Consider the following 15,228-nt stretch of genomic DNA (forward strand, 5'->3'; position numbering starts at 1 on the left):
CACAGGGGACCAGTACAAAAATGTATGTAATCACTACTGTAAGTTGCTCTGGATAAGAGTGTCTGCTCAAATGCAACGAGGAGAGGAAGAAGTACTTGTTTCTGAGGGTGCCAGCCCAAAGAGGTTACATATCTAACTGTCACAAACACCAACCCCTGTCAGGAGGGAAGGCAAGCGGGAGGATTCTGATGCCACGGTGATACTTCATTATGTATTAACGATGGTTTCATTAAGTCAAATAAAGGCATTTTAATGCTAACGGGATGCTATTTAATTCAACACTGCATCATGTGGTACACGTTAATCCTAGATTTCAAAAGCATTTTGATGGTTCAACGTCAAATTTGAGGTTTCACAAAAGCGAAATCTAGACGTCGTCAGTAAAAGCCTCACTATTATTTACTGTGATGAAATCTCAATGTTGATTTTGAAACATCCAAATGTTTTATTGTACATTGACATTTTAGCACACCGTGCACTATTGAAATGCTGAAGGATATAACTGTGACATATTTATGTATTCATTTTCTGCAGTACGATAAGCGCGATCTGAGGTTCAGTGGTCTGACGTTCGAGGACTCTGGGATGTACCAGTGTATAGCAGAGAACCGCCATGGAGTCATCTATGCTAACGCAGAGCTGCGAGTGATTGGTGAGTCAAAAAAAGGCTCAGAAGATTCATTGTAATTGGCTCAGTCCAAAGATTGAAGGTCACCGCACTAGCTGACTAATTTGGACTAAATTAAAACATGAAGTTGCCTTGTCGGTTTTCATCGAGGCTACGTTACACATATAAACAAATGACAGAGTCCAATAAACCGACAGCATGCCCTTTTCATCCAAAACACGTCCTAATTATGGTAATGTGGCAGGAACAGAAGTGAATTGCTAATACACACACACCCCCGTGCTTCTCTCTGAGATTTTTTTCAATACTTTATTTTTTTTGAACAGAAACAGTTTAACCAATAAACCCTAGTGTAATGACTCAAATCTTTTTTTTCTCCGTGACCCTATGCAGCGTGCGCCCCCACGTTTGAGCACAACCCTGTGAAGTGGAGGATTCTGGGAGCTAAGAACGGCAGAGTGGTCATAGAGTGTAAACCGAAAGCAGCTCCCAAACCCTCGTTCTCCTGGAGCAAGGGCGCCGAACTGCTCTTCAACTCTACCAGGTCAGCATCTGGGTCGGGTCTGGTTAGGTCTGGGGTCAGAACTCATCTAAATGGTCATGACGATCAATCAAATTCGTTTTGGTCTCCTCAAAATGTGCCTTGTCTGAGTGTGCTGTAATGTAACGAACGCTTCTATCATTCTTTGGCATGCCATACTAGGGACGACCAGGCTACCTCACAATGTCTAGTCTTACTGTATGTATAGATATTTTGTATTACTCGCTTCAAAAAGATGCTGAGTGTCAGGTTTGCACCTTTAGCAGGGAATGGGGATGCTTTTGTTTGTCGTTGAGTACTGTGCTGTAGTCTGCTTTCCGCCACTGACTGACATTAAGCTTGCTCTCAAGCTCATCAGACAGGACAGAGAGAGCCTGCCTGTGTAAGATCCTGCCCTCCGCCCCTCTGCTCCTCAACCACTAAACAAGGCTAATCTGCCTTCACAAAGACCCACCACTCACCACAGGGACACTGGGGCTTCCTGTGCCATAATCACTCTGAAACAAACTACCCAAATCACCATAGCCGAATAATCTCTGTCCCCTTCAAACTACCCAAATCACCAGAGCCGAATAATCTCTGTCTCTCTCAAACTACCCAAATCACCATAGCCGAATAATCTCTGTCTCTCTCAAACTACCCAAATCACCATAGCCGAATAATCTCTGTCTCTCTCAAACTACCCAAATCACCATAGCCGAATAATCTCTGTCTCTCTCAAACTACCCAAATCACCATAGCCGAATAATCTCTGTCCCCTTCAAACTACCCAAATCACCATAGCCGAATAATCTCTGTCTCTCTCAAACTACCCAAATCACCATAGCCGAATAATCTCTGTCGCTCTCAAACTACCCAAATCACCATAGCCGAATAATCTCTGTCTCTCTCAAACTACCCAAATCACCATAGCCGAATAATCTCTGTCCCCTTCAAACTACCCAAATCACCATAGCCGAATAATCTCTGTCTCTCTCAAACTACCCAAATCACCATAGCCGAATAATCTCTGTCCCCTTCAAACTACCCAAATCACCATAGCCGAATAATCTCTGTCTCTCTCAAACTACCCAAATCACCATAGCCGAATAATCTCTGTCCCCTTCAAACTACCCAAATCACCATAGCCGAATAATCTCTGTCTCTCTCAAACTACCCAAATCACTCTCAACCATCTACCACTAACTCACTATGGAGGAATTATTTAATAACAGAGATGTCCAACATGACTGCCTGCCTACCATGTAGGTTCTGGAGGGTTTTTCCTGTCCATGTGAATGAGTGCTGAATAGAATGTTGCCTTACAGGATTTGCTCTTGTCATATTTGTATTGCCCTTGTCGATGTATTTTGTACACTCTGAGGATTTTGTGATCGTCAGTATCAGATCTCTTGCAATGAAGTAGCTGTATCTGTGTTTTGTAACGCTCACATATTGTGCGTTATCATCAGGGTGTTAATCTGGGAGGATGGTAGTCTGGAGATTCTGAATGTGACCGAAGCAGACGAGGGGCGTTACACCTGCTTTGCTGAGAACAATCGGGGCAAGGCCAACAGCACAGGCTCCCTCTCCATCACAGGCAAGCCACACACACACAATGGCAGTAGGTAGCACATGGGATGTTATAGCGTGCATTTGTTTTGTACGATTTTCCAATTACAAGCGTGTACAGTATGTTGTGAGCTTCTGTTAACTGTATGGTTTGTCAATTATTAATGTTGAGCACATGTTATGGGAATTACACTGAACAAAAATATAAACTCAACATGTGTTGGTCCCATGTTTCATGAGCTGAAATAAAAGATCCAAGAAGTGTTCCACATGCACATTAAAAGCTCTCGAATGTTGTGCACATATTTGTTTACGTCCCTTATAGTCAGCATTTCTCCTTAGACAAAATGATCCAGCCACCTGACAGGTGTGGCCTATCAAGAAGCTGATTAAACAGCATGATCATTACACAGGTGCCCCTTGTGCCGGGGACAATAAAAGGCCACTCTAAAATGTGCAGTTTTGTCACACGACACAATGCCACAGATGTCTCAAGTTTTGAGATAGTGTTGAATTGGCATGCTGACTGCAGGAATGTCCACCAGAGCTGTTGCCAGAGAATTGAATGTCCATTTCTCTACCATAAGACACCTCAAACGTTGTTTTAGAGAATTTGGCAGTACGTCCAACCGGCCTCACAACCGCAGACCACGTGTATGGCGTTGTGTGGGCGAGCGGATTGCTGATGTCAACGGATTGCTGATGTCAGCATACAGCTGACGCATTACTACTTTACAGATTTTTGACCACTTTTTTTCCCCGCTGACCTCCATTGACTTAGTCACCCTAATCTTGGCCATCCTACGAGGGTAAAAACTCCAAGAACATTTGAACGGCTCATGATAGAGACATGAGGTTTGGATCATTGGATAATTCTTGGAGGAGTATCTACACAATTAACATTTCCCATTGGTCAAAATATGCGTTTTTTGATTGGAACCCCACTAAGGAATAACTCACAAGCATCCTTACATGCTGACCACATCGAACCGTGTTGCGTGCGCGAGCATTGCAAAATAAATGTACACATTCATGTTATTCAATAATTTCATCCAAACTGCTCGCGCGCATCAACGAGAACTTGGTTCTATTTTTGAAGCTTGATGCGCTGTCAGTCCCGCCTCTCCCATCTCCTCATTGGTTGTTAAGGAGCATATACCCACATTGGTGATTGAAAGATGAACTGAGTCCAAACTCCAGTCCAGTTGGTGGTGGTAATGCAACAAACTTCTTAAGGCTAGGCGTCCCACTAGCGGGACAACATCCGGTGAAACTGGAGGGTGCGCGATTCAAATAAATAATCATAAAAATTATGGATATTAAACATTTAGGTACATACAAGTGTCTTATATCAGTTAAAAGCTTAAAATATTGTTAATTTAGTGGCACTGTCCGATTTACAGTAGCCATTACAGCGAAAGCATGCCATGCGATTGTTTGCGGACGGCGTCCCACATAAAAATATTTTTCCACCGGCACAGGTTTCATAAATTCACAAATAGCAATTAAATATTCACTTACTCTTTGAAAATCTTCTTCTGATTTGTCATCCAAAGGGTCCCAGCTATAACATGTAGTGTTGTTTTGTTAGATAAAATCCTTCTTTATATTCCAAAAAGTCAGTTTAGCTGGCGCCATCGATTTGAGTAATCCACTCCTTCAACATGCCAAGATAGGAATCCGAAGATCTACCCCTAAACTTTGTTTTCAACAAGTCAAAATACGTTTCTACTCAATCCACAGATACCTTAAAATGTAATTAAACTATAATATTTCATACGGAAAGAAGTATTTTCAATAGGAAAACGATATTAGCAGGTGCGTGTCCTCTTCATCATGCGCGCATACACAAATTTTCAAGTCTTTGTCCCTGTAGTAAAACTCATATTTCTTACTCGTTTTGGAAGAAACAAGCCTGAAACCTTGAACAAAGACTACTGACACCCAGCGGAAGCCATAAGAATTGCATACTGGGAGCTAGATTTAATTAATTCCCTATACGTTCCATTGGAAGAGCATGGGCCCTCAAAAAAAAAGATTCTGGTTGGTGTTTCTTTGGATGTTCTCCTACCATATCTATTGTGTTAGAGTCTCCTACATTATTTCAACATTTCTACAAACATCAAAGTGTGTTCTTTCCAATGGTACCAATTATATGCATATCATGGCTTCAGAGCCTGAGCAACTGGCAGTTTACTTTGGGCATGTCAGTCAGGCTTAAAACCGCCATATAAAGTTTGCAATACAATAAGAAGACTTAAAGAAGAGAGATTACTAGAAACTAACTAGGTTTCCCCTTTTATCTGTGGATTAGTTGTTGAAGTAGAAAACACAGGATTTTGTGTGACTCAAAATGGAACAAAATTCTGCAAAGATACAGAAAAAAAGGGCCGTGTGCATTTCAGGTAAAATAACAACCCAATGTTTATCCCAGGACCAATTAGCTAGCAACAGCTAGCTAGCTAAATGTCCATGAAGGTTTCATGCTTTTCGACCTGTCCCCAAATGAATATAGTTGGTTCAGAGTTCGTTTTGATATTTCAACCTGCATGTCCTGATTGCATCTGGTGTTGGTGGACAATATCAACATGTCTGCGATGGCGCACGAGGACGGTGTAGTCAGCATGTTAGATGTAGACCTGAAGAGCACTTACTGTGATCCATATCTTACCCTTCACTGCCCTCTACTGGTCAGAGATGCTCACTACCACTTAACTCCACCCAGTTCACATCAATACATTTTTACAGTGTCTGACAAACTGCACTTCCCTAAGGCTTGAATATTAAATTAAAGTGGATTTTGGCGGATAATTGTACTGTAGAGTACATTCATTGCTGATCTTTCCACATTGTGGTCGGCACATTGTGGTCAGCACATTGTAGTCAGCGAAGCTCAGCACAATACTGCAAACTTGACTACTCACCCCCTTAATTTTCTTTTCCCCAGAGGCCACTAAGATCACCTTGGCTCCTTCCAACGCAGACGTGACGGTGGGGGAGAGTACCCACATGCAGTGCGCCGCGTCACATGACTCCACGCTGGACATCACATTCGTCTGGACCCTGGACGCCCACGCCATCGACTTCGACCGGGAGGGATCCCACTATGAACGCAACCTGGTAAGAGACGAGAAAGGCAGGCCAGAAAACATTGGGTTGACAGTTCAAATTACGGGTATGGCTGAAATATTAAGTTAGTATTACTCTGGTGTAGCTCTGTAATGCTCTGGTGTAAATCGTATCTCTGTAACACTGTAATACCACTGTACCTCTGTACTGTAATACACATTTAGCATCAGTTACTAAAATACCCATGGACTGCTAACTGCGGGTGGCCTGTATCACCAGTTTAACTGCAGTTTCCTCATCAATGATGTGAGCCACTCTCTGTCCGTGCAGCCTTAGCAGTAAGCAGCAGCTAGCGTTCCTCATCTGTCATTCCACAGGAATGTCTCCATTTAACGATTGATGACCTTGCATTGCTGTGTACAAAGCTCATTTTCCCTCTCATAAAATTACAGCATGCTCCAGTTGAATTTGATTTATCTATCAGAATAGTATGACTCATATTATAAGTTAATATTGTAAGTTAATATAATGCTGCCTTTATATTCTCAATGGGAGTACTTCATAAACAGAAAACATGGCTTTCTTTGTAAATAAGCATTTGTTCCGAACTGACTCGCCTGGATAAAGGGTCGATGACATAAATAGTGCTTCTTTGACCTTGGTTTGCTTCGTGCTGTGAGAGTGCAGTTCACATAACAAGCTACTGTAGATATTCTGCAGGCTTCTGTGGATCAAGTATTCTGTCTATTACATTTCCCCGTTGAGAATACTAAAGAAGCACCATGTTGTATTCGGTAAACGAGGCAGAAGGGTGATAGCCCTCTGGTACAGCTCCCTGTAGTTCTCCTGATTGGATGTTCAGATCTCTGTATCCCACCTAGTTTCTTCCAAAGCCTATATAGTGACGCGAGTCTGGCAAGCGGGACTATATCCCTCAGGATTTGGAAAGTTGTAGCCGTGTTACAATAGATACTATGTTAATGGCGAATTGGAAGACGGGAAGGGCGCCATTTTTTGTCTAGCTGGAGCTCACGAAACATTTTACAACAGCCATGATGCTTTCAAAAGATGGCCCACGTGGACAAATAGAACCCAGAATAGTATGCCTGTATCGTGTTACAGAAATAAAACCCAGAATCCAATCAAATACAATTTGATTTGACACATGCGCCGAATACAACAGGTGTAGACCTTACTGTGAAATGCTTACTTACAAGCCCATAACCAACAGTGCAGTTCAAGAAATTGAGTTAATAAAATATCTATTAAATAAACTAAAGTTTAAAAAAGCGAATCAATCAAAAAGGAACACAACAAATGTAGATAACAATAACAAAGGGGGGGGTCAATGTAGATAGTCCAGGTGGCCATTTTGATTAGTTGTTCAGCAGTCTTATGGCTTGGGGGTAGAAGCTGTTGAGGAGCATTTTGGTCCTAAACTTGGCGCTACGGTACCGCTTGCCGTGCTGTAGCAGAGAGAACAGTCTATGACTTGGGTGCCTGGAGTCTTTGACAATTTTTGGGGCCTTTCTCTGACACGGGTAGTATATAGTTCCTGGATGTCAGGAAGCTTTACCCCAGTGATGTACTGGGCTGTACGCACTACCCTCTGTAGCGCCTTACGGTCAGATGCTGAGCAGTTGCCATACCAGGCGGTGATGCAACCGGTCAGCATGCTCTCGATGGTGCAGCTGTAGAGCTTTTTGAGGATCTGGGGACCCATGCGAAATCTTTTCAGTCTCCCGAGGGGGAAAAGGTGTTGTCGTGCCCTCTTCACAACTGTCTTGGTGTATTTGGGTCATGATAGCTTGTTGGTGATTTGGACACCAAGGAACTTGAACCTCTCGACCTGCTCCACTTCAGTGGTGTTCGGCCCTCCTTTTCCTGTAGTCCACGATCTGCTCCTTTGTCTTGCTCACATTGAGAGAGAAGTTGTTGTCCTGGCACCATACGGCCAGGTCTCTGACCTCCTCCCTATAGGCTGTCTCGTCGTTGTCGGTGATCAGGCCCACCGCTGTTGTGTCGTCAGCAAACCTAATGATGGTGTTGGAGTCGTGCTTGGCCACGCAGTCGTGGTTGAACAGGGCGTACAGGAGGTGACTAAGCACGCACCCCTGAGGGGACCCAGTGTTGAGGATCAGCGTGGCAGATGGGTTGTTGACTACCGTCACCACCTGGGGGCGAGAGATGGAGTGAAGTGTTTGGTTTTGGCTCCCACTCTGTTGTGTTAGTGTCCTATGATTAAACAATGTAGACAGACGGACTGAGGGGGACAAGCAGTATCTGTCTGTTCCCCGAACGTCACATCTCAGCCAGTGCCTCGTCACCGTGAATAAATTACTACACAATGAATTACTGTGATCGGGCCCGTCAGGAAGTCTAGTATCCAGTTGCGGAGGGAGGTGTTTAGTCCCAGGGCCCTTAGCTTAGTGATGAGCTTTGTGGGCACTATGGTGTTAAACGCTGAGCTATATTACTCTGGACGAATCATATACCTGTATTGTGATATATAAATAGAACCCACCCAGAGTAATAGACCTGTATTGTGATATATAAATACAACCCAGAATAATAGACCTGTATTGTGATATATAAATACAACCCAGAATAATAGACCTGTATTGTGATATATAAATACAACCCAGAATAATAGACCTGTATTGTGATATATAAATACAACCCAGAATAATAGACCTGTATTGTGATATATAAATACAACCCAGAATAATAGACCTGTATTGTGATATATAAATTCAACCCAGAATAATAGACCTGTATTGTGATATATAAATAGTGTAGCTAAGTGTCTGTTCTAACTGAAATGACTAGAACTAAGAGGTTGTGTGTCTGCACAGAATGAAATAGACAATTATGTTACGCTGTTACTGGTATTATACTGCATCTCTGGATGTGTCCTGTTGTCCTGTTCAGAATGGCGATTCCAGTGGAGAGCTGATCATTAAGAACACCCAGCTGAATCACTCTGGACGTTACACCTGCACCGCCCAGACCCCTGTGGACAACGTCACCGCATCCGCCAATCTGGTGGTCAGAGGTACGTCTCTCACACACACACACACACACACACACACACACACACACACACACACACACACACACACACACACACACACACACACACACACACACACACACACACACACACACACACACACAGCACTAGAGTTGACAGGGTGGGAGGTAGGTAAGTGGGGTGCTAGACAGAGAGTGGGAGATGATTGACGCAACACTCTCTGTGGAACCTGTAGTTTGTCTCCATATCTGCTCTGTATATTAGTTCATTAAACAGATCTAATTTCTACAAGGTAGGAGGAGCTGCCCTCTGAAAACAAAGTAAATGACAAATTGAATGACAAGCTGGCTTAAATACCCCCTATAAACTCTCGACACTGAGGGGGTGTCATAAGTTAGCCTGCAAAATGTGTGTGTGTGCGTGAGGGGTTGTACATCTAGCCAGAGTTAGGAGACCATGGCTGTTTTATGGGCTGATTTGTCAACTCTGTGGCTCTTTCAGAGCAGTGGAAAAACCACTGAAGGAGGATAGGCCTTTTGTCTTGGAGCCTGGCCAACCACTGGAGAGGAGGCACGTGTCATAGAGTCTCACACCATGTCATTTATAAACACACTGGTTTAATTATCTGTGCTACCCCGCCGCATCTGAGAATGTTCCAGCCACCAAGGTCCTAGGCTTGTGGGTACAGGCAGATCTTCGATGGGACATGCAGGTCAACGCATCGTCCAAAAAAGTCTGAGGAGGTTTGGCAGTCCAAGACCTGAAAACTGTCTATGAGACTTACATACGTCCTGTGGTGGGGTATGCTGTTGCCGTGTGGCGTTTCAACCTCACTGAGAAACAGAACCAGGCCTTAGAAAGAATCCAGAGCTGGGCCGTCACGATCGTTCTAGGTTCTGGCTACACAACATACTCAGCGGCCTGCCAAAACCTACAGATGAAGCCATTGCATCAGACGAGTGGAGCTGTGACTGAAATTTGCTCTCGAGCTGCAAAGTTCAAACAATCAGATGCAACACTTAACACGACAGAAAAAGCCCAGTATCGTCATTAGTTAGGCTTTTAAACTGACACTAGACGGGGTAGATGATCACATTGAAATGTTTCTCCTTTTAATCATGTTTATGCTCTAAGTATCTTACGCAAGCTGCACTGCAATTCGGTTTTCTTTACTGTAAACTGACAGAGTGCACCGTTGTGACACATGCATTTATGTATTTGTGTGAATTAAACATATCTATCCAGAAAGGAAAGGTCAGGCCTTTTATGTGGCCTCCTCAAAGAGCTTGGGAAATGAATGCTCCAGTGTTTGGGTTCTTTGGTATATTCAAACAGCTGAATCTCCTAAAGTATTTCCAATGCATGACTTCTGCAATGCTGTATGCCCTAAAACGACCTTTCTCTCAGTGGGACAAAGGGGCTCTTTAGAACGGACTGAGAACTTTAGCGGAGGAGCGATCCGGTGTGTGATGATCCTCACCGTGCCCTGGTGGTGATGCTCGAGAGCAGGCGCTGACAGATGGGACGGTGATGTTCCCAGAATGCAGCGGCATAAAAACAAGGCAGAGACCCTGGCCTGCAGGCATGACCAATGGAGTGCCAAGAGGAAGGAGATGAAAGATGACCATGTGTCAATTCGGACACTGAGGAAGTAGATCTATTGAAGGATTTTACCGGGGAAATATCCCACAGCAGCTGTATCTTATTATGACCATCTTATTATTATAGCTCTCTTTGTCATGTGCAGTATCTGGATGCACCTACGTATCACAACAATGTATAATTGTTGTCGTTCAATGGGGGATTAAAAAACATGAGCTGGCGCACACCCAGAAAAAATAGTTTGTGTGGAGGTGCTGACTAACGGCGAATAAACTATCCAAATAAAGAAAGTTCAATGGGGGGGAAAACATTTTAAAAAGCAGCGCCTTTGAATTTTCTAATAGACTTTCCCCCATATGACACAAACATGTCCTAGCTCTGAAGCTTATCATCCTGCACAGACCCTGGCCTGCATTGGGACATGGATGCAGAGCTTGCTCTATTCACCAGTCCGCTTCCACACAACAATACAACAAGCCTGAAAATTGACTTATTTGTGTAAAAGATGTTAGTTATACCTTCCTGTGAAACAGCTCAGGGCTACTTCAGAATGGAGACAGAAGCTAAGCACACACACACACACACACATACATACATGCACACACACTTGTGCAATCCCCTAAACCACATATGTCAGAGTCAAGGCCCGCGGGCCACATCCGGCCCGCGAGAAGGTTTTTTACGGCCCCTGGGATGATCTTGATTTATTATTAGAACCGGCCCGCAGACCGCAGCAAGCCGGCAGCCCGCAGATCTTTTACACGCACCAATACTACATTTCCCACAATGCAACGGTGACGCACCGAGCAGTAGGCTGCTTCATTTCAATATTTATTGGCACAGCAGTCGTCAGCATCACAGTAAAATTAACTTTCAGATACCCATCAAAAATGGCAAAACGGAAGGTGGACACTGAGAACCGGGGGTTTCAAACAAGGTGGGAGTCGGAGTATATGTTCACGGAGGTAGCTGGAAAACCTGTGTGTCTTCTGTGTGGAGAAAGTGTGGCGGTACTGAAAGAGTATAATCTGAGACGACATTATGAAACGAAACACGCGGACAAAAACAAGAATATGGACATGGAACAAAGGCTACAAAAGGCAGAGGAATTAAAACGAGGCCTCAAATCTCGACAGGCTCTGTTCAAAAAAGCCAAATCACAAGGCCAGGCTGCTGTCAAGGCCAGTTTTATTTTGGCAGAAGAGATCGCTAAATCAGCCCGGCCATTTACGGAGGGGGATTTCATCAAAAACTGCATGATTAAAGTTTGTGACGAAGTTTGCCCAGAAAAAAGGCAACTCTTTTTAAATGTGAGTCTGAGCAGAAACACCATTGCCGAGAGAGTAGACCAGTTGTCCATCAATCTAAAAGAGCAGCTTGTGAAAAAGGGAAAAGATTTCATTGCATATTCCTTGGCTGTGGATGAGAGCACCGACATTTCTGACATTGCCCAGTTGTCAATTTTCATCCGCGGAGTGGACTCCAGCCTAAGCGTGACAGAGGAGTTTTTGGCTTTACGTCCTATGCATGGCACAACTACGGGGCATGATTTGTATGAAGAGGTGTCAAGATGTGTAAATGAGATGGAGCTGCCTTGGGAAAAACTCGTGGGTTTGACAACCGACGGAGCACCTGCGATGTGTGGACACAGGAGCGGACTGGTGGCGAAGATACGGGAAAAGATGCAAGAGGAAAACGCGACAGGTGAGCTGACAGCTTATCATTGTATCATACACCAGGAAGCGTTGTGCGGTAAAGCCTTGAAAATGGAGCATGTAATGAGCATCATCACGCGCACAGTTAACTTTATCAGAGCCAAAGGTTTGAATCACCGCCAGTTCAAGGCATTTCTGACGGAGTTAGAAACGGAGCATGGTGATTTGCCTTATCACACAGAGGTGCGATGGCTAAGCCAGGGAAAGGTGCTTCAAAGATGTTTCGAGCTTCGTGAGGAGATTTGTCTGTTCTTGGACAGCAAAGGGAAAGACACAACACAACTCCGAGACGAAATGTTTCTGTGTGAAATGGCTTTTCTGTGTGACATTACGAGTCATCTGAATGCAATGAACTTGCAGCTGCAGGGTCGGGATCATGTCATCTCTGATATGTACAGTACAGTGAAGGCATTTAAAACCAAACTGACTCTGTGGGAGACGCAGATGCGGAAAGAAAATTTGAGCCACTTTCCCAGCTGCCAGACCATGAAAGAGAAGCTCTCTACCAGTGCGTTCCCGAGCGCACAGTTGGCTGATAAAATAGGTATGCTTGCCGCTGACTTTCGACGCCGATTTGCTGACTTTGAAGCACAAAAAAGCAGGTTGGAACTGCTCGGTAACCCATTTGCTGTTGACGTGGAAAGCTCACCACCAAACCTCCAAATGGAGTTGATTGACCTCCAATGCAATGATGCACTGAGGGCAAAATATGCGGCAGTGGGTGCTGCGGAGTTCGCCCGTTTCCTCCCCGACACAATGCCCCAGCTGCGCATCCAGGCTGCTCAAACGTTGTCTATGTTTGGCAGCACATACCTGTGTGAACAACTGTTTTCTTTGATGAACCTGAACAAAACATCACACAGAAGTCGACTTACTGCTGAACACCTCCACTCAATTCTGAGGATTTCCTCAGCTCAGAGCCTTACCCCGAACATTGATGAACTTGTGGAAAAGATGGGACACCACCAAGTATCACCCTCAACCTCAAACAAGTGAACATTACTGTGCAATCACATATTTAGAGTTTTTACTCAGTTCAAGTTTAAAAGTTAAAGTTTAATATTTGTTTTCACTGCATGTTACTTCTCCTTAAACAAAGTGTTGTTTTTGATTAATAGATTTTTGCACTTTATTTTATTGTATTTCAATCCAATTATATTTAAAAAATATTTCAGTTGAGTGGATGATAGAAAATTGCTATTATTGTTTTTTTCTTTGAAGTAAATTTAGCCCACTTTTGCTAAAATAGAAAATATAGGCTACTGATGGTGCCTTGAATACCGGTTTCTTTCATTTAATGTTCATGTTATGGGGATTTTTATATAAAGGAAATTTGTCTTTTGTGTCTGTTGAAAATTAAAGATTACTGACAGAGCCATAAGAAAATATTGCTTTATTTATCTGATCATATTGGAATATATTTGTTAGGTTTTCAGTAGGTTCAATTAGGTTCACTAGACTATATGCGTCATTTAAATTTTTTTCAATGAACATTCGAACAGTCCGGCCCTCGGCTTGTAGCTAAATTTTTTATTTGGCCCTCCGTCCATTTGACTTTGACACCCCTGCCCTAAACCATTGTTCCTGTTCCCAAGAAAGCTAAGGTAACTGACTACCGCCCCGACTACCGCCCCGTAGCACTCACTTCCGTCATCATGAAGTGCTTTGAGAGACTAGTCAAGGACCATATCACCTCCACCCTACCGGACACCCTAGACCCACTCCAATTTGCTTACCGACCGAATAGGTCCACAGACGACGCAATCGCAACCACACTGCACGCTGCCCTAACCCATCTGGACAAGAGGAATACCTATGTGAGAATGCTGTTCATCGACTACAGCTCAGCATTTAACACCATAGTACCCTCCAAACTCGTCATCAAGCTCGAGACCCTGGGTCTCGACCCCGCCCTGTGCAACTGGGTCCTGGACTTCCTGACGGGCCGCCCCCAGGTGGTGAGGGTAGGTAACAACATCTCCACCCCGCTGATCCTCAACACTGGGGCCCCACAAGGGTGCGTTCTGAGCCCTCTCCTGTACTCCCTGTTCACCCACGACTGTGTGGCCATGCACGCCTCCAACTCAATCATCAAGTTTGCGGACGACACTACAGTGGTAGGCTTGATTACCAACAACGACGAGACGGCCTACAGGGAGGAGGTGAGGGCCCTCGGAGTGTGGTGTCAGGAAAATAACCTCACACTCAACGTCAACAAAACAAAGGAGATGATTGTGGACTTCAGGAAACAGCAGAGGGAGCACCCCCCTATCCACATCGACGGGACAGTAGTGGAGAAGGTGGAAAGTTTTAAGTTCCTCGGGGTACACATCACGGACAAACTGAATTGGTCCACCCACACAGACAGCGTTGTGAAGAAGGCGCAGCAGCGCCTCTTCAACCTCAGGAGGCTGAAGAAATTCGGCTTGTCACCAAAAGCACTCACAAACTTCTACAGATGCACAATCGAGAGCATCCTGTCGGGCTGTATCACCGCCTGGTACGGCAACTGCTCCGCCCACAACCGTAAGGCTCTCCAGAGGGTAGTGAGGTCTGCACAACGCATCACCGGGGGCAAACTACCTGCCCTCCAGGATACCTACACCACCCGATGTCACAGGAAGGCCATAAAGATCATCAAGGACAACAACCACCCAAGCCACTGCCTGTTTACCCCGCTATCATCCAGAAGGCGAGGTCAGTACAGGTGCATCAAAGCAGGGACCGAGAGACTGAAAAACAGCTTCTATCTCAAGGCCATCAGACTGTTAAACAGCCACCACTAACATTTAGTGGCCGCTGCCAACAGACTGACTCAACTCCAGCCACTTTAATAATGGGAATTGATGGAAATTATGTAAAAATGTACCACTAGCCACTTTAAACAATGCCACTTAATATAATGTTTATATACCCTACATTACTCATCTCATATGTATGTATATACTGTACTCTATATCATCTACTGCATCTTGCCATCTTTATGTAATACATGTATCACTAGCCACTTTAAACTATGCCACTTTATGTTTACATACCCTACATTACTCATCTCATATGTATATACTGTACTCTATACCATCTACTG

The 15,228-nt window shown here is 44.2% G+C and overlaps 1 protein-coding gene across 3 annotated transcripts in view; it reads left to right on the top strand.

The window, feature by feature from the left end:
• LOC129866679 (contactin-1a-like) overlaps positions 1–15,228 on the top strand; it is a 120,953-nt gene that overhangs the window by 82,500 nt on the left and 23,225 nt on the right. For all 3 annotated transcript variants that reach the window (XM_055939482.1, XM_055939480.1, XM_055939481.1), the window contains exons 12-16: positions 535–652; positions 1,022–1,172; positions 2,621–2,748; positions 5,668–5,840; positions 8,721–8,844. In XM_055939482.1, the coding sequence (XP_055795457.1) occupies positions 535–652; positions 1,022–1,172; positions 2,621–2,748; positions 5,668–5,840; positions 8,721–8,844 (694 nt within the window). The remainder of the gene's footprint in view (positions 1–534; positions 653–1,021; positions 1,173–2,620; positions 2,749–5,667; positions 5,841–8,720; positions 8,845–15,228) is intronic.

This window comes from Salvelinus fontinalis, chromosome 12 (assembly GCF_029448725.1).
Source record: "Salvelinus fontinalis isolate EN_2023a chromosome 12, ASM2944872v1, whole genome shotgun sequence".
NCBI lineage: Eukaryota > Metazoa > Chordata > Actinopteri > Salmoniformes > Salmonidae > Salvelinus > Salvelinus fontinalis.